Here is a 21,054-nt window from a genome sequence, read left to right as displayed (position 1 = left end):
CTAAAAGTGTTTTGAGGCTGTGATGCAAAAACTGAGCCTGTGTAATCTATCTGAACTGAAAGTGTTTGAGGCTGTGATGCAAAAACTGAGCCTGTGTAATCTATCCAACAACTCAAGCAAATGTTTTCTTTGCATTTTAGGGGGAACATGGGTGCTTCTCTCCCAGGGCATACAAAACATAGGTTATTGGCGGCAGCTCGCCATATTTAACATATAAAAAAACTTTATATGTTAAATTTGGCGGGCTTCCGCCAATGACCTGTGTCTTGTATGCCCTGTGGAGAGATGCACCCATCTTCCCCCTAAAAAACATAGAAAACATTTGCTTGAGTTGTTGGACCGAGCGAACCTTGCATAATGCGTCAAGGGAAACTATTGGTCGAGCGAGACATTTGTTCAGGTATCCTTATTTCATGATAAAATGATTATGAATAGCTGTGCATAAACTAATCGCAAGTTTGTTTGGTATATGCAGGGTAATAGGGAACAGAGGTTGAACCTGTGGTTTGACGCAACAAAGAACTTCCGTACTTACTCTATTCTATGACTACTGCAGTGACACCGGTCGGCTTGAATCGAGCCCAAATCAGTTTTCTGGATTTGAAATGATAGCCATTCAAGTTTATAATAAAAAGCAATCATGCTGTAGTGAACTACTTTTAAAAAAAAAAACAGATGTATGTATGTATGCATGTTCTGATTATATATTAGAAACCACCTACATATTTCTGATGCTTGAATGGGAACGACTATTGGACCAACAAAAACAAGATAATTTCATATTTATGATGCTAGCTACCAATATGTATTCATTATTGATTATCTTGTATACACTTGTACGAAGTGTCATGCACAGCAAAAGGTATAGTTATTCTTTGTGTGCATTGCCACTCAAGTTCATTGTTTGGGTCAACTAACGGGTCAAAATAGGCTTTCGAACTCTAAAAATGGATCTTCGGAATCAGTTAGTTGTAGCAAGAAAATGGTTGGTTGGGTTATGTGGTTAACTTTACTAGATATGCCATCACTTCATCTGTTATAAAACACAATATTGACCCATCGGTTGGCAGGTTTCAAATCTTGACTTGACCTTTAGAGCATATGTATTGGTAAATATCTGCCAACGTGCAGTAAGTAATCAGACAGCGTTACCTTTTCAACACTTAACATTTTAATGTTGTTTTTGTAGTTATGTTTAATACAAGTATAAATAGTTGGACAAAGGAACCTAAAATCTTGACCCGGATTACAATTTAAATTACATAAGGTACTAATAGATCCGACTTGACCCGGATTACATCTCTAAACAATGAAACCCTAAAATCTTGAGCCATTTTTCTCTCTAAATTCACTTGCTACAATTTATCGCGCCATATTGAAATCGAAGAACAACAAACCTATAGGTGATAAACTAACGGTAAACGAGTATCCTATTGTAAATCGTCACTCCCGCCAAACCTATAGGTGATAAACTAACGGTAAACGAGTATTCTATTGTAAATCGTCACTCCCGCCGCATCGCGCGGGTAAATGGCTAGTATATATATATATATATATATATATATTCCAAGTTAGTAAAATACAAAGACTTTTATATATCACCCTTTTTTTAACAATCTTTATATGTCCACTTTTTTTTATATATATATATTAATACCAAGTTTACTAATTTTTAAAAGTCAAGTTTCATGTTCACTACATTTTTAATATTTCAAGAACCATAATAAAAGTTATATACACATGTAAAGCTCATGATTTTAGGGATGATGATCTTGCATGATTTAAACATAATCATGTTTAAATCATATTTTCAAGTTTAACATGGCAAGAGTAACATGCTTATAAATTACTACAATATATAAGCATCGAGATCATCATAATCCCATTTTTTTTTCACAACTTGTTCTAACATGATCAACATAAACAACAAGATTAGACTAACTAGCTATCACAAATCTAATAAATCAACACATAATATAGTTATATTTAGTGTTTGTTATGTTTGAGATTAGGGTTTTTGGTTATGTTTAACTTTAACTTCAAGATAATCAACTTGTACAATAACAATCTACTAGTAATAAGAATCATAAATATGGTGTTTAGTAGACTTACAAAGTGCACAAGCTAACTAAGAAGATTAGAGGAAAAATAAGCTCCAAGATAGCTCCTAGTGATCCTCCATTGTTAACCCATGCTTATAGGTTCTTGAAATGGCTAAATTATGAGAAAATGGAGTATTTAATGGAAGTTTAAAGATGGATTTTGTGGGTTCTTGAGGCTGCCGTAAATGGAGGATAGCAAGGAAGGGATTTTTTTTTTTGTGTTTTAAAATGTGATAAGAATGGATGGAATGAGATATGTCTTTTAAGTAAGCTAGGTATGGTATTATATGATTACTTTTCATTCAACAACCATACCTCAAAATTGAGATCTTTCAACAAAGTTCAAGTGGGGTGGAACCCACCTTGAACGTCAACCATAGGGGAGGGGGGGGGGGGTTACCATATGATTTTTTTTATAAAAATTGATTAAAGTGAAGATATTTTAGTCTTTAATTTAATTACAGGGATTAGGGGGTTAAGTACACCATTAGAGGGTAATTAAGGTTCTAGAATTAAAATTATTATTAACTAGTTCCCCAAACTAGTAAAAGTTATGTCTTGATGCTTAGAACGCTTTTCGTTTCGTCGTCGGCTCGTTTACGGTACTTTCATGTCGTTCCGACAAGAGATTCCGCAAGTTGTTTTCTTGCATCCGAAAGTTGTATGAAGTGATTCCGAGTCCCAAATTAGCTCAACTAGCTCGCTAGATTCTTCGTTTGCTTATTTCGTGACCAAAAATGTCGCCTACTAGTTCGTCGAACCGCTAACGGACTAGTTTAGCGCATAGCGACGTAACACCGGAAACTTGTGATTATGAACATTCCGTTGATATCATCTTATTGTTTTAGTATATTTTTCATCAATTGACATTATTCCGAAGTCCCGGAATGCTTTGTTATAGGTTCGGACGTGTTAAAAATGCTATATTTTAAGCCAAAACGGGCATTTTTGCAATTAGGGCGTTATACCGGAAAGTCCTAGATTTTTGCAAGATATGTTTTCTCATTAGTGTTTTCTTATGTAAATGGACTCAGTTATGTTATCCGAGTGTCGTTTTTCAGTGTTTCGGTCCGATTTCACGGTTTACTGGCATGAATAGTGTAACCGTGAATGGTGCACGCAGCACTTTCTACCAACACTTTTAGGACATTGCTTGTTTGGTTTCGCTTTACGTCTAAAACCAACATATGTTTTAGATTTGTTTTCTTGTCCTAAGGCTGTTATTCAGTTAACGACACTGTTACGTAATTAAATTACGATAAATGCATGAGATTTAGAAATATAAATAGTGATTAGATTGTACGGAATTACCAGTTATTTGCCAGTTGTTACATTCTCCCCCTGTTAAAAAGAATTTCGTCCCGAAATTCAAGTTGAGCCATCCTTTGCAGGAGTCTTCTTAAACAGGTGGGGATATTTTGCCTTAATCTGATCTTCATTAGTTCCCATGTGTACTCGGGTCCGTGACGTGAATTCCAGCGGACCTTGATTAGTTCGATATTACTTCTCCTTGTCTTGTGGACCTTCCGGTCCATAACCTCTACGGGTTCTTCGGTAAACTGGAGCATGTCGTCGACATGAATTTCATCCGCTGGAATGATAACTGTATCAACGGTCGGACTTTTCCTGAGGTTCGACACATGAAATGTGTCATGTAGTTATTGAGTTCTTCTGGCAGTTTCAACTTGTACGCAACGGTACCGATCTTCTCCAGAATCTCATATGGCCCAATGTATCTCGGGTTTAGTTTCCCGCGTTTCCCGAATCTAGCTACGCCTTTCCAAGGTGAAACTTTCAGTAAGACTTTGTCTCCGACCTCGAAGGATAATGGTTTACGTCCTCTGTCCGCGTAGCTCTTTTGTCTATCACGAGCCGCTTTGATACGGTCTCGTATCTTTGCTATCTTGTCGGTAGTCTCTTGGACTAGTTCAGGGCCAATGAGTTGTTTGTCTCCGACTTCCGCCCAACACAGTGGTGATCGGCACTTCCGTCCGTATAGTGCTTCGAATGGGGCGGCTTTAATGCTTGTGTGATAACTGTTATTATATGAGAACTCTACCAGCGGTAAATGCTTATCCCAATTTCCGCCCAAGTCCATCACACAGGCGCGAAGCATGTCTTCCATCGTTTGGATGGTTCGCTCACTTTGCCCATCGGTTTGCGGATGAAAAGCGGTGCTCAGATCTAGACGAGATCCAAGTGATTCTTGAAATGATTGCCATATTCTTGATACAAAGCGACCATCACGATCCGAGATTATCGAAGTAGGCACTCCATGACGTGCCACAATCTCGTTGAGGTATATTTCGGCTAACTTCGCGGTACTATCTTTTTCACGAATGGGTAGGAAGTGAGCCGACTTGGTTAATCGATCAACGATAACCCATATCATGTCATGACCTCGAGAGGTCCGTGGGAGTCCTGTAACGAAATCCATTGATATCTGCTCCCATTTCCAACCAGGAATCATGGGTTGTTGTAATAACCCAGATGGCTTTTGATATTCGGCCTTGACCTTTGCACAAGTTAGGCAATTCCCAACGTAGATCCCAATATCTTTCTTGAGTTTAGGCCACCAATAATATTCTCTCAGATTCTGATACATTTTATCAGATCCTGGGTGTATTGAATATCTGGACTTGTGTGCTTCATCCAGCACTAAGTCTCGTAAGCCACCAAAATAGGGAATCCAGATCCTTCTTGCGAAATATAAGGTGCCATCCTTATTTGTTTCCATGTGTTTCCTTGCTCCTCGCAAGTATTCTGCTCGTATATTTCCTGGTTTTAGGGCTTCCCGTTGTGCGTCGCGCACTCGAGTTGTAAAGTTCGCCTGGATTGTCAACTCTAAAGCCCGTACTCGTAATGTTCTAACTCGTTCCTTCCGGCTCAAAGCATCCGCAGCAACGTTTGCTTTCCCCGGATGGTATCTGATTTCGCAGTCATAGTCGTTCAACAATTCTACCCATCGTCGTTGGCGTATGTTTAATTCCATTTGGTCGAATATATGTTGAAGACTTTTATGATCTGTGAATATGGTATACTTAGTACCATAGAGATAGTGATGCCAAATCTTTAAAGCGAACCCCACTGCGCCCAACTCTAGGTCGTGAGTGGTATAATTCTTTTCATGAACTTTCAACTGTCGTGACGCGTACGTGATGACTTTTTCACGTTGCATTAATACACAACCCAAGCCTTGGTGCGATGCATCACAATACACCACAAAGTCAGCGATGCCGTCAGGGATTGATAAGATTGGTGCTTGGCATAATTTATCTTTGAGTGTTTGGAATGCCAAATCTTGTTTTTCACCCCAATCGAACTTCTTATCCTTTTGAGTGAGTGAGGTTAGCGGTTGAGAAATTTTAGAAAAATTCTCAATGAATCTTCGATAGTATCCCGCTAAACCCAGAATTTGTCTTGCTTCCGTTGGGGTCTTTGGAGTGTTCCAGTTCTTTATGGCCTCTATCTTAGCTGGATCAACATGTATTCCGTTCTCGTTCACCACATGACCGAGAAATTGTACTTCACGAATCCAAAATTTGCATTTTGAGAACTTGGCGTACAATTTTTTTCTTAAGCAACTCCAGAATAGTTCTCAAGTGTTGTTCGTGTTCCGCCTCTATTCGTGAGTATATTAAAACGTCATCAATGAATACGAGCACGAACTTGTCGAGGTATGGTTTACATACCCGATTCATCAAGTCCATGAATACGGCGGGAGCGTTTGTTAAGCCGAAATGCATAACAAGGAACTCGTAATGCCCATAACGAGTCCTAAACGTTGTTTTAGGAATGCTTTCCTCTTGTATCCTCAGCTGATGGTATCCGGTTCTTAGATCGATCTTGGAATAGAAGCTGGAACCTTGTAACTGATCGAACAAGTCGTCGATCCTTGGTAAAGGATACCGGTTCTTGATAGTTAGCTTGTTTAGTTCTCTGTAATCGATGCACATTCGAAAGGTTCCGTCCTTCTTCTTGAGAAATGGCACCGGAGCTCCCCAAGGTTAGAAACTCGGTCTAATGAATCCTTTGTCAAGCAGCTCCTGAAGCTGAGTAGATAATTCCTGCATCCCCAAGGGCATCAGTCAATACGGAGCTGTCGCCACTGGTGCAGCTCCTGGCACTAGATCGATATGGAGTTCCACTTTTCGTTGTGGAGGCAGTCCCATCAAGTCTTCTGGAAAGACTTCAGGTTATCCCCTTACCACAGGTATGTCCTCCACCTTGTGCTCCTCGGCCTTCTTGTCAGCCACACGGGTAAGAAGGGCGATGCATCCTTTTTCTCAGACTCTTCCGAGCTTTCATGCAATTAATAATTCGTAGTAGCGTGTCTTGATTCTCCCCGTGCACTAAAAGATGTTCTCTCGTCGGACAGGGGGGGTGCGAATGATCTTCTCGTGACATATGATTTTCGCTCGATTATCGGATAACTAGTCTATGTCAAAAACTACGCCGTAACAACCCAATTGGACGGGTAAGATGGTCAATGTTAAATTTATGTGCTCAAAGTTCGAGTGTGCATCCTTTAATGCCTTCTCCCGACTCAACTAATTTACCGTTGGCCAATACTATGGAATGAGGGGAACGTCTAGCTTACTTGACTCTTGGCCAAGTATATTTCGAATTCTAGGGGGGATGAAACTAATATTGACACTTGTATTAACCAAAATGGATGCAACGGGTCGGTTGGTAGGAACCCTATCGACGACCCTTAATGACCTTACATGACTACGCTAATTCCCCCTTTAGCTAACTTGCTAGAGTAAAACATGTCTAACCTACATGACTCTTACTCGTATATAGATATGCTTAGTATCCATAGACACTGAGCTAAGCCGACGTTGGTATTCAAGGGATTGATACATGCTGGTTGTAGAGTAGAAGGTACCCATGGCAACAATGGGATTTTGGGGAGTATTCATAGTTCTACCCATACACTTACTTATTCGCTTGCATGATTCATCACTAAACATCCATACTTGTAGTGATCTCTTTGCCAAAGTTAAAACCTACTCATTCATTCTTGAATATAACTAACTCATTAGTTTCCGTCTTGTGCCCAGTCTTACCACACTGTTACTCTTGGCACTTTTGCAAGTGCCTTCATGGTGAGAGTTTCACTTTTCTCACTCATAATTTTTGAAAAGTTATTAGTATACATTTTGATGTCAACTTCGTATCTCATGGCTAAACCCCAAATGTAACGCCCAGTGCATTTGAATTCGGGTGTTATCTAGTATGCAACAATCTTTTAGAGATCATAGAGGCGTCGGGGTAACCAGCTACGTTCGCTCTAATCATAATCGAGTTCTAGAGTTTGGTTCCCATCCTTGGAATTTTACCACTAGCGAACAATATTATTCTCGCGTTAGATCCTTGAGTTATTCCACAATAACCTCTTTGTTGCATTACTCCCTATAGTTTGCGCTTGGAGATTCCACCAAGTTATCGTCTCCCTCAACAGATGACTATTCGTTTACCAAATCGTTTGCTTAGGAGTACATTTATTAGCACGGTTAACTGACTTCATAGTCTTTATTTAGCGGACATAACTTACCGCACCTCTCGTATCGATGAGGTCTCGTGGCTTGTAATCCGAAGATGCCTTATAATTAAAATCTGGTGTGATTGCATCTCCAAGTGTGGCATTGCTACTCGTTCTCATCCTATCGGAATTTGAACCACTTGAGCTGTCGGTACCATCAGTACCATCACTAGTGTCAACTCATCAACCTCATATTGTGCAATAAAACTCTAGTTTGACTTTAATAGCAGGGCGTTGATTAACTGCCCCTTTTGGGCGTAGATTTTCTTTATGTCGCCATGTTATTTTGATACATAGTATCAAAGGATCTAGACTTGTATTTGGACAGATATAGCCTACCATACATCCAAGAATTAAGAATGTAATTGGTCATGGAACCCTCAAGACCGCATTGTTCATGCATGTTTGAACAATGATAACATGAATAAACGCAACCCAAAATGTGCAGTTCCTCCTGCATGTATTGACCATATGCCTTAGTGGGAAAAGAGGTAATTCGGTGAGGAGGAGAAACCAAACGGTTGTCTCCATCCTTACAGTATGTATTTCCTACCTTGTGGACCTCGACCGTCCCACGTAGGAAAATCCTTCGCCGCACCAACCCATGTGACGAATACACCGATATCCCTTGAGCTCCACGAGCTTCTACAAATTTGTTATAATTCCCATAGAAGTCGAATAGTGCAATGAAGGGGTTGTAGCATGGCTCATGCCATATCATCCTTTGGAATAAGACAAATGTCAAACGACAGGGTTTAATGTAATAATTTCCAATAACTAAGATAGGGTAAGGTGTCATTGACACCAAAGAACCAGCCTATGTACAATAATTCTGAGAATGTTGAGGGAAATTCTCAATGAGTGGCTAGCAAGTTCCGTGTGCCTTCGATGACTAGTCTCGTACGACTCGTGTTATAGATCGAATGTTATGTGCGAACAATACGTGTAGTCTTCCTGTATCATAGAGTGTTATAGTAACCATCCCGGTTAGTGTTCTACTAGATAGAAACTCGAACGACTTAAGAATTTTGAATGGATTAGTGATCACTAGCTTGACTCGCAGAGCCCACCAGGACTTCCATACACTATAAGTTGTTATTACGTGGGCCCCCGTAATAATAAATTGTCTTGCATGGTCACCCTAGCATTCTCTCGTTCAAAGCAGACCATCAGTTAGAAAGAGGACACTATTGTCTATATAGCTTCAACATAGGAGGGACCGTCGTGATGGTCCACGTGCTAACGCCTGTTGTCATTATTCGTGAAAGGGCACAACGTTAGACGAAATAGAAGTAGAGAGAATTCGCAACAACAGAAACTGGAGGGGCACCTTTAAGATGAGTACTTCATCTTCCTTGTCTGGACGAGAGTGTCATCAATCCCGATTAGTATGAGCCTCAGGGGCCTCGTTCCATTAATAGATTTGTTGTCCAAGGCCGCCACCTCCGCCTCGTCGTCACTACCGAATCCAGACTTATACCCATCCGAGGGAAAACAAACATCTTCCACGGGATCAATACTTTAGGGTCTCACTCAGGAACCACGTCCGCCATAAGCTTCGTAATAGGCGCGAGGTCGTTATTCTCATCGCGTGAGCCGCCAAGTGTAATAATAAAATTCATAGTCGACAGTATTTTCATTCATGGCAAAATGTTCCGTACAACACATATATATATATATATATAGATATATATAATCACTAAATCTCATGATGTTTTTGTTCTCATGTTTCACATGTACTTCCTAATGTTTTCAAGTCTATTCCTCATAGACCAACCATGTATTGATCCTTCTTTGTTACTTACGATTGAGCTCGCGTGATAGATCCTCATGTTATAGTGACACAATGAAAACCTTTTGTCATTTTGTCATACTTTTTGAAATCATCTTTGTAATGTTATCAACTTTGTTTTCATGTGAGAGCCCTTGGTGATTGTAGACCAAACTTTATAAAAGTTTGTCCCCGGTTCTCTACAATCGGAGCTCTGATACCAATCTGTCACACCCTGCTAGTAGCGGAAGCGTATTGTGTGTGACGTAAGAAAGGTAATCATTGCATCCAAATGTATTAACAACATGAACCAACAACGATGCCATAGATATATAGTTTTCAACAAAAGATTACAAGTTTTCAACATAGTTTCCGAGTTTCAACAACGTTTGACATAGCATAGTTCTAAGTTATTTACACATAACAAATTTAGTTTTTGACATAAAACATAATGAGGTTTTGTCCCCTATATACCCATACGAAGTTGGGATATAAAAGACAAACCCTCCAAAAGTGGCCATCGTTGTCATTTGTTTTCCCGAATCCCATAGTGAATCACCAGCTCAAGACTTGTTTCCTGAAATACATGTAGTTTTAAAAAGTCAACAAAAAGTTGAGCGAGTTCATGCAGTATTTGTTATCATATGAAAACTCGTAAATGTTATCTTGTAATCATGGTATGTTCTGATTCATTCATGGAGTCTGTTAAGGATCTATCAGTGGGTAGCGAGCCTCTGACATAATGTACCTTAAGTAAATAACCAAACCGAGAACACTTTGTTATCATTTGGGATCACAAAAGCACTCCACGGTTAACAACTAGGAGTGGGGCGTGCCTCAAGCCCAATAGATCTACACCTTTTGCACCTTGGTCACTATGTGATTAATGGTTATTAATGTTATCATCCTACTTATGCACATTGATCATGTTATCTTCTACTCCGTAACTAACATACCAATAGTTTTAGCATGTATTTCCCCTCGATGTTTTTGAAAACAAAACATTGAAATCAGTGAAAGGAGGGACATGAACTCACAAGTTTGCGTTCCTGTATGAAATACCGTAGGGAGCGTCTGTACGTGTGATTAACCTACATGTGTACTAACTTTATTAGACACTAGGTCTTTCGGACCTCGTACAAGTTGTTCATCTTGAATTCTTTATTATGTTCTCGTTTGTCATTTTTGGAACAACCTTGTATTTTAGAGCGTTGATAGTTTACTCGCTCGATTGTTATGTGTATACATGTATTCTATTCGTATTGAATTCATAAGCGTATTCATGTATTTTATGTGTATTGACTTACGTGTGATCGGCTTCGTTCTTCACACGTCCTCGTGCAGTGCACGCATGCCATTGAGCCTTTGCTCATGTCATTGGGCCGAGCCCATGTCATTGGGCCGAGCCCATGTCATTAGGCCGAGCCCATGTCATCTATGTTATTGGGCTCTAGCCCATGATATATTGTTATTGGGCCCTTGCCCATGAATTCTTGCTATTGGGCTCTAGCCCATGATTTATTGTTATTGGGCCATGCCCATAATCAGTTTTGTGAGTCCATTAATAATCTTGCATTTTTATCCAAATTTTACTAAGTATAGGACTTTTAAATATGTTCATGTCCTAAAATAAATACTTAGTAATTTTATAGATTTTCAACTTTCCGGATTTTGTTATCGGTAGTATATATTTGTATTCGTTAAGCGTTCTAAAAATATCTTATTTTTAGACGTGTCGTCGTAGTGGCTTTATAGGTATATTTCCGCGTCGAAGAGTCGCCCAAATGTTGTAGTAGTTTCGTGCGGTGACAATACGCTCGTTTTATCGTCGTCGAGTGTTATGTATTTCCATTTCGGCCATTTTGTTCATTCATCCGTTTTAATAGCATTTCATTGGAATGTTAAAGAAACATGTATATGTATATTTGTGCCATTTTATACTTGTTTCACACAAGTATTTATTGTAATCTGGGGTGTATTATTTTGATCACCCTAAGTGTATCTAAATACATACACATAGCACATAATAATTATACTTAATGAGTTTTCCAAAATATATATAATTTTTGCCCAAATATATATATATATATATATATATGAATGGTTATTATTTTCACCATTTATTTTTGTGAAAATACATGTTTTAGTTCCCAAGAACACTTTACCATTTAAGACATAACCATTTTCATGAAAGCTTCCATAATGACTTTTAAAACCATTAATCACATTTAACATTGTTAATCACCCTCTAATCCCATCTTTAATCGCGATTAGATTTTTAGAAAAATTCGCCATAGTTTCCCCTAAAACTATGACGTTTCCCACGTTATAAAAAACGCGTTTAAACAACAATCACAATCAATTTCCAAATCGTCACCAAGTTGTTAAGCTTTACCAAAAACCCCCTTTTTTTAAGTAATAATCACACATGCCTTCATTCTTTCATGAGCTTTTAACATATATATATATATATATATATATATATATATATATATATATATATATATATATATATATATATATATATATCTTCCAAGTTAGTAAAATACAAAGACTTTTATATATCACCCTTTTTTTAACAATCTTTATATGTCCACTTTTTTATATATATATATATATTAATACCAAGTTTACTAATTTTTAAAAGTCAAGTTTCATGTTCACTACATTTTTAATATTTCAAGAACCATAATAAAAGTTATATACACATGTAAAGCTCATGATTTTAGGGATGATGATCTTGCATGATTTAAACATAATCATGTTTAAATCATATTTTCAAGTTTAACATGGCAAGAGTAACATGCTTATAAATTACTACAATATATAAGGATCGAGATCATCATAATCCCATTTTTTTTCACAACTTGTTCTAACATGATCAACATAAACAACAAGATTAGACTAACTAGCTATCACAAATCTAATAAATCAACACATAATATAGTTATATTTAGTGTTTGTTATGTTTGAGATTAGGGTTTTTGGTTATGTTTAACTTTAACTTCAAGATAATCAACTTGTACAATAACAATCTACTAGTAATAAGAATCATAAATATGGTGTTTAGTAGACTTACAAAGTGCACAAGCTAACTAAGAAGATTAGAGGAAAAATAAGCTCCAAGATAGCTCCTAGTGATCCTCCATGCTTAACCCATGCTTATAGGTTCTTGAAATGGCTAAATTATGAGAAAATGGAGTATTTAATGGAAGTTTAAAGATGGATTTTGTGGGTTCTTGAGGCTGCCGTAAATGGAGGATAGCAAGGAAGGGTTTTTTTTGTGTTTTAAAATGTGATAAGAATGGATGGAATGAGATATGTCTTTTAAGTAAGCTAGGTATGGTATTATATGATTACTTTTCATTCAACAACCATACCTCAAAATTGAGATCTTTCAACAAAGTTCAAGTGGGGTGGAACCCACCTTGAATGTCAACCATAGGGGAGGGGGGGGGGGGTTACCATATGATTTTTTTTTATAAAAATTGATTAAAGTGAAGATATTTTAGTCTTTAATTTAATTATAGGGATTAGGGGGTTAAGTACACCATTAGAGGGTAATTAAGGTTCTAGAATTAAAATTATTATTAACTAGTTCCCCCAAACTAGTAAAAATTATGTCTTGATGCTTAGAACGCTTTTCGTTTCGTCGTCGGCTCGTTTACGGTACTTTCATGTCGTTCCGACAAGAGATTCCGCAAGTTGTTTTCTTGCATCCGAAAGTTGTATGAAGTGATTCCGAGTCCCAAATTAGCTCAACTAGCTCGCTAGATTCTTCTTTTGCTTATTTCGTGACCAAAAATGTCGCCTACTAGTTCGTCGAACCGCTAACGGACTAGTTTAGCGCATAGCGACGTAACACCGGAAACTTGTGATTATGAACATTCCGTTGATATCATCTTATTGTTTTAGTATATTTTTCATCAATTGACATTATTCCGAAGTCCCGGAATGCTTTGTTATAGGTTCGGACGTGTTAAAAATGCTATATTTTAAGCCAAAACGGGCATTTTTGCAATTAGGGCGTTATACCGGAAAGTCCTAGATTTTTGCAAGATATGTTTTCTCATTAGTGTTTTCTTATGTAAATGGACTCAGTTATGTTATCCGAGTGTCGTTTTTCAGTGTTTCGGTCCGATTTCACGGTTTACTGGCATGAATAGTGTAACCGTGAATGGTGCACGCAGCACTTTCTACCAACACTTTTAGGACATTGCTTGTTTGGTTTCTCTTTACGTCTAAAACCAACATATGTTTTAGATTTGTTTTCTTGTCCTAAGGCTGTTATTCAGTTAACGACACTGTTACGTAATTAAATTACGCTAAATGCATGAGATTTAGAAATATAAATAGTGATTAGATTGTACGGAATTACCAGTTATTTGTCAGTTGTTACATTACTTATACCTATAATTAATTAGATATCTTCGTATAAAAGATTCCTTTCGCATTTCAAAATGATGCAATTTCCATTAGCTAAATGTTTCGCGATGACAATCACCAAAAGCCAAGGATAATCACCATTTAGGGTTGGTTTGTACTTGAAACAACCCGTTTCACTCTTGGTCATTGTACGTCGCTTTATCAAGAGTAAAAATGAAAGATGGAGTCATTTCTTTCAGTTTAGTGTAATTTAATATTTACGTTAGACCGTGCGGTATGGTTGGGCTTGGGTTGGGGCATTAGTTGACACGTGGCTTGGGGGGCAGACATGGGGCGACCCACATTCAACACGGTATGGTGGGGCGGGGGTTTGGGGCGTGGGTTTGGTGGGCTTCGCTGGGCTGACCCGCTGGGCTATTTAAATATTATTTAAAACAACAAATTTAATTTTTTTAATATTTTTAAATAAAGAAAATTACGAAAAAAAAAAATCTAACTTATATATTTGTTTTTTATCTCTTCTCTCATCGCCAAGATTAGTTGTAACTCTTTACCCTCTAGGTGATCAATGGGCTGTGATAGAAATTTTAAATCAACCCGTTTTTGTTTCTGGGCATCTCTAGCGGCATCTTTAGCTTCTTTGCTCCTTCGTATTTCGGCCCTTTGTTGTTGGAATACGTTGAATGTATCCAACTTGCATGAAATGTCATCCAACTGCTCGCTGTATATTCCCCTACGCGAGCCCGAACTCCCAGCTGAAGGCGATGCCGTACCAAATCTTGATTTTTGAACACGCCTTTTTGAGGCATCTCTTCCATACTCAGGCCGGTTTGGGCTTGGCGAATCATCCAAAAGGTCCTCAAACTCTTGATCTTGTGCATCAGATTGGGCTTGGGACGAGGCCCTTGACCTTTTGGAAGATGTGTTACTTTCGCTACCACTGGGGATATTCGCCCACTTTGGATGGAACTTACAAATCTCCCAACAATGCATGAAACGGAAGTCGGTCCCCACATTTGATTTGAATTAAACCAATGCATTCGTCACAATGTCGGCTTCGTTTTCACCACTTTTTTGGGTTTTGCTTTGCTTTATTTAAAAACCCACTATATTTTGTAAGTTGGCTGCTAATCTCGCTCCACTTCGAGGATAAGCTATCGGTTTCACGATAAGCCTTCCTTCCCTATTCTTGATGGAATACTCTACTAACCGCTTCCCACAAATGGGTTCGATGTTGAGAATTTCCTATTTTAATAAAAACAAAATTTAATATATTACAAAGTTATATAAAAAATAACCATTAATAAAAACAAAGTTTAAGAATACCTAAAGTTGCATGTTGAGATTGTTGAAACCAACCCCTCGCCAATGCAAGTTCTTCAGGAACGGTCGATTTTAGTTGTTTTCGTTTGACGGTTTCGAGTGCTTTATCCGCCTCGGTTTTTTTCTTATGGCTTCTCTTTTTGATTGGTTTCGATGCGGAAGGATCATCGTTGGGTGGTTGAGTTTCGGGGACGGTTTCGTTTTGTGAAAGGTCGATGGAGGTTGGTGAAAGGTTGATGGGTGTTTGTGTAAACGGGGTAAGTATCGAATCATCGGTGTGTGGGAAGTTAGTAAACCAACGATTCCCAAGAAGCAATGCATAACTCGCTTCATGGGGCATAGAAGAGTGTATGAAAAATGGACGAGGCATTGGACGATTGGGTGGTGGGTTAGGATTATTTTCTTGGAATGCAAACGGGTTGCTCGGGTCATAAGCACGGTTATGAGGATGCATTTTTTCGTTTTGTAAAAGGAGAATTGAAGATGATTATAGAAGATGTGGTTGAATGTGGTAAAATATGTAAGAAAAATGTGAGTTTTATAGTGAAAAAATAATTTTTTTAAGATAGCCGTTGGCCAACGGCTAGTTTGGTTTGTCCAGTGAGAGCCCGCCATGTCAGCTTGGCCAGACCGCCCCACGACCGGCTTGAAACCCAAGCCCCAAGGGCCACGCCCCAACCCAAACCCACCCAGGGTGGTGGCTTGGGCGTTTTACCCCAACCCAAGCCCCATACCCCATAGTGTTAGTAATTGAATTTTTCTGTCATTAAAAAATTTATGTCAATCATGTTAAAATATGTATTTTACTGTGAGGTCAAATAACTAAAGTCATAACTATTATATTGAAATCACTTGGTTTAAATAGTTATACATTTTTTTCACAACGATCTATTAATACCAAACTAAGTTTTTTATTTATAATAAGCTTTTTTTGATAATAAGTTTTTTTTTTTTTTGATAATATTTAGCAATTTTACCTTTAAATGAACAATATAATAAACTAAGTGGAAGAATTATAATTATATACAAATCTATTAAAATCAGATGTGTGTATATTCAATTGCAATAAAATGGGCAATGAAAATGACAAAATATAGCATAATATAGTTTGAACATGACAAATATATGCATAATTATATCAAACCAAAATGGGAGTCTTCATACTCCTATACCAGGCAATGATTGTATGAGCATATAAACTCCCAATTCAAATCAATATTCATATCATCTAAATCTAAATCTAAATCTTGATCTGGTTGAGGCATTTGTGTGACTGTATGCCATGACTACAAAAGGAGACAATGAAGTTGGAGTACAAGACGATTTTACACAAGATGGGACAACTAATCTTAAGGGAAAACCCGTGTTGAGACAGGAAACCGGGAGATGGAAAGCTTGTTACTTTATGTTAGGCAAGTTGTTTTTAATATATATGTATTTTATACGGTTATTAAACTTGTTATGTATGAAAGAGCCAAAAATCTTTTAATATGTAACGCGTATGCTAATTCAGGGTACGAAGTGTGTGAAAGGATGGCGTACTATGGCATAGCAACAAACCTCGTCTTGTATCTGACACGAGAAATGAAAGAAGGCACCGTTAAATCGTCGAATAATGTTACAAATTGGGTTGGAACCGTGTGGATCACACCTATTTTAGGTGCTTATATCGCGGATACCTATCTTGGGCGATATTGGACTTTCATGTTTGCTTCCGTTATTTACTTTGTGGTAAGATAACCCGTTTCTTGATCATAAAGGCGATAAAACGAATGCATTAGATAACGAGTCAAAATACATTCAATCATGTTGGTCACTCAAACATTTATTTAATTATATTTTTTTTAAAGTTGACTACAAGAAAAGAACTGTATTATAAGGTCAAATCACAATAACAGCTTGCCACATCTACTTTTGTCGCAAATGATTTTCATCGGGCGCAACAGATTTTATATGTTTGCGTGATAGATCCATGCATGGCGCAACATATCCATACTACTGTGTCATGGTCCACCAAACAAATTTTTTAACACGTTTTAAAATGTTTTTTTTTTTTTTTTCTTGTTTATCGAAACAGGGAATGTGCTTATTGTCGCTTGTGGTTACGATACCAACATTAAAACCACCGTCGTGTGGTAAAAGTGTAAGTTACCTAGATTGCGACAAACACCCATCCTCATTCCAGACCGCGATCTTTTATACTGCATTGTACATTATCGCGGTCGGAGCAGGTGGGACCAAACCAAACATCTCGACAATGGGTGCGGACCAGTTCGATGATTTTAGCCCAAAAGAACGAGCTCAGAAACTCACCTTCTTTAATTGGTGGATGTTTTGTATATATCTCGGTACCCTATTCTCAAGCACTTTCTTGGTATATATTCAAGATAACGTGGGGTGGGGTATTGGATATGGGCTCCCGACTGCGGGCTTAGCCGCGGCAATGGTGGTTTTTATTGTTGGGACACCTATGTACCGCCATAAACCACCATGCGGGAGCCCGTTTACGAAGATGGCTAAGGTGTTGGTTGCTGCAGCACGAAATTGGAATCAGGTTGTTCCAGATGACACCAAAAAGCTTTATGAGTATTCAGGGCCTGGGAAGTACAAAATCGGCCATTCATCTTCGTTAAGGTAACTTTTTTTAATCATAAAACACATATGTTTTGGTTTTTGTTTTTGTTTTTGTTTTTTCTTTCCAAATTAAAAAATAGGTAAATAACTTAACTATAAGTTTATATATATTTTTTAAAAAGTTACGTTTCTTTATCATGCATTTTGGTTCTTATATTTTTTTTAAAGATTAAAAAAAAGTAAGTTTTTCTAAGTTTAAGGTTTTTTTATAACAATTATAGAAAAGTTAACTTTTAATAACTTTTTTAGTTATATAATATTTTAAAAAATTAACTTTTTTAAATGTTTTGAAAAATCTTTGGTTTTCAGAAGTACTAATAAAGATTAAATATAAAGTTTTTTTTACACTTAATTATTGAAAATTAAGATTTTAGCTTAACTTCTTTTAATTAAAAAAGTAAATTTTTTTAAGTTTATGTCGTAAGATTTATGGGGTTCGTGCGCTGACATGACGCAAGGGTGTTACAAACATGTGGTATGTATAGTTTTCTAAACAACATCTGTGTTTGCACACGGGTTTTACTATTATTATAATAATGCAAAATATGAATAGGTAACTTTTTTGACGATAAAGTGGGTGTTTTTTTTTAAATATTAAAAATCCATGACTTGAAACAGGCTACTTGACCGAGCTGCAGTGAGGACAGAAGAAGCAGTTTCCGAATGGAAAATGTGTCCAGTGACCCAAGTGGAACAAACTAAGCAAATGGTGAAAATGGTTCCAATCTTGGTGGCCACATTCATACCTAGCTCACTGCTGGCTCAAACTCACACACTCTTCATCAAACAAAGCGTGACACTAAATCGATCCATGGGCCCGCATTTCGACATACCACCCGCATGTCTTTTGGTATTCGTCACAATCTTCCTACTAATAAGCATTGTACTCTATGACCGCTTTTTCGTTCCTACCGTTAGAAAATACACCAAAAACCCGCGAGGCATCACGTTACTTCAGCGAATGGCAATCGGGCTAGCTCTCCATGTCGTAATCATGATTGTCGCTAGCTTGGTGGAAAGAAAACGACTTAGTGTCGCTAAAGATCATGGAATATTCGAAAATGACCAAACAGTCCCTTTGAGTATTTTCGTCCTCCTCCCGCAGTTCGCGTTGATGGGGATCGGTGATAGCTTCTTAGAAGTTGCGAGACTCGAGTTTTTCTATGATCAAGCGCCCGAAGGAATGAAGAGTCTTGGGACAGCTTACTGGACGACTGGTATTGGGGTCGGGTATTTTCTAAGCAGTTTTATTTTATCCACTGTGGCTGATGTTACAAAGAAGAATGGGCGAAAAGGTTGGATTCTCGACAACTTAAACGAGTCGCGTTTGGATTATTACTATGCGTTTTACGCGCTATTGAGCTTCGTGAACTTGTTGTTTTTCATTTTGGTCGCTAAATACTTCGTTTACAATAATGAAGTGAACGATGAGTCGCAAGAAGATATTGGAAAGTGGACAGAACAATGATACATAAGCGAGTTCATTCGACAACCGCAGGAACAAATGGAAGTTGCTTGAATTTCTAGGTATTTATGATAATTATGTTTTCTTTTTGTTTTTCCGTGATGATTCTTTGTATATTAACGATTTGATTTATAACAGTACAAAAGTGATTTATATAAATATTCTCAGTTTCCTCTGCTTGGCTTTCATTAACTATCCGTACGTTTCACATTTCACACCATGTTTATCACCGGTGGTGGTGGATGTAGATCAAAATTTTTATCTTTTTAGTTACAAAACCAAAAATGAAGACACGATACTAAGTAAAGTTAAACATAAAAATAAAAACGCGGTATCATCATTTTCTTGCATATCATTAGCAATATTTGAACTTGGATGGAAGTTGGACAGAGGCGACATGGTCTAAGACCACCCATAGTGGGTTTTTTTGGCGGTTTTTTCCTAAAAAAAGTCCCTCCACGGCCCTTACCCACCCCCTTGGGCGTTTTATTTCAAAATTTTTGTCCCAAACGTTCATTTTTCCATGCCTTCAATTTTTTTTGGCCAATGACGCACACCTTCCCAATCTTTGGCCAATAGCATATTTTTATGTTTTTTATTTTTAGAATAGAGTAAACTGCCAAAATGGTCCCTGAGGTTTGGTCACTTTTGTTAAATTAGTCCAAAACTCAAATCTTACCCAGCTCATCTGGAAATCTTGGTTCAGGCTCTTCGCTATTGGAACAAAGATGCACCCTCTTTGCATTTATTAAGATTCTTTCTCCATGAGTGTCATAATTGGGATAGTCTTATTACTTCAAATTCAAAGAAAGCTAGTTCTTCTTTTTCAAAAAGAAATCTCTGACTATTCTTCTTCCTATATACTTCTTATGTATGTGAATATGAATCTGGCTTCCTATTTCTCCGTAACCAATCTTCTCACTTACGATCAACATCTTCTGGATCCCTTATTGAACGAATATATTTCTATGGAAAAATAGAGCATCTTGCAGAAGTCTTTGCCAAGACTTTTCAAGCGAATTTTATGTTGTCGAAATATCTCTAAGTTCACATTTCAAAATTTGTATTTTTATTTCATAAAACTTGAGTGTTCTTAGTTAAAAAGTATATAACATGATGATAATGCGTTATATTGAGAATATTAAGGTGTTAGCTTTTGAGATATAACCAATGCCCTATATAATTTTGATACAGAAGTTTGACTTGTCAATTTATACACATTTTGAAAAGAAAAAAAAATATTGTTACTAACCTTTCAGTAACTAGATTTAAAGCCCCGTCGCGTTGCGGCGGGGGCCTTACAAATCAAGGCGCAATGTATGCAAACAAATTATAATCGCTATCTAATAACACTCATCGTGTAAAAGGGTTATTAATTGTTATATGGAAGAAAGACTCATGTTTCATTGCAATTCCTTAAAGCGAGCTCTTGGAGTCCCTTGTACTTCCTTTATGTTAGCCCTTGGTTCGCCTCTTTAACATCTCTAGTGCAGCCCTGAGCTGATCCATAGGGGAACCATATGACCCGCACCACGAACCTTGAGGAAGCTAAGTGGCATGTAGCTTTTAAATAAGCCTTCTCTCTTCCATAAACTTCAAAAGGGACTTCAGGACAGGAGTTAAACTAATCCGTTCCTTTCCTTTCCATAGCAAGAACGCATATCAAATTACCTACACCGCAACCGAAACAAAGTAAATAAAAAGTATTCATGATTTTATTAGTGTCTAATGAATGAACGCTAACCGAGCCATTTGCAAATGAGGCTATATTCTCCAATATACACAACCAATTATTAAAAATCTTTTTAACAACCTGACAAAAATG

At 37.6% G+C, this 21,054-nt stretch overlaps 1 protein-coding gene and 1 long non-coding RNA gene across 2 annotated transcripts; both read left to right on the top strand.

Annotated features, from left to right (window-relative positions):
- Positions 1–339: 339 nt before the first annotated feature.
- LOC110939382 lies at positions 340–653 on the top strand. The gene is made up of 2 exons (XR_002592216.2): positions 340–400; positions 476–653. It is a non-coding gene; the product is annotated as an uncharacterized LOC110939382 (long non-coding RNA).
- Positions 654–16,412: 15,759 nt separating this feature from the next.
- Positions 16,413–19,324, top strand: LOC110943938 (protein NRT1/ PTR FAMILY 5.2). Its single transcript, XM_022185669.2, has 4 exons — positions 16,413–16,542; positions 16,644–16,861; positions 17,208–17,764; positions 18,383–19,324. The coding sequence occupies exons 1-4, from the start codon at positions 16,413–16,415 to the stop codon at positions 19,230–19,232; spliced, it is 1,755 nt and encodes a 584-aa protein (XP_022041361.1). The 3' UTR covers positions 19,233–19,324.
- The last annotated feature ends 1,730 nt before the right edge of the window (positions 19,325–21,054 follow it).

The sequence above is a fragment of the Helianthus annuus genome, chromosome 5 (genome assembly GCF_002127325.2).
Source record: "Helianthus annuus cultivar XRQ/B chromosome 5, HanXRQr2.0-SUNRISE, whole genome shotgun sequence".
NCBI classification, from domain to species: domain Eukaryota; kingdom Viridiplantae; phylum Streptophyta; class Magnoliopsida; order Asterales; family Asteraceae; genus Helianthus; species Helianthus annuus.
This window is presented reverse-complemented; position numbering and strand designations above follow the sequence as displayed.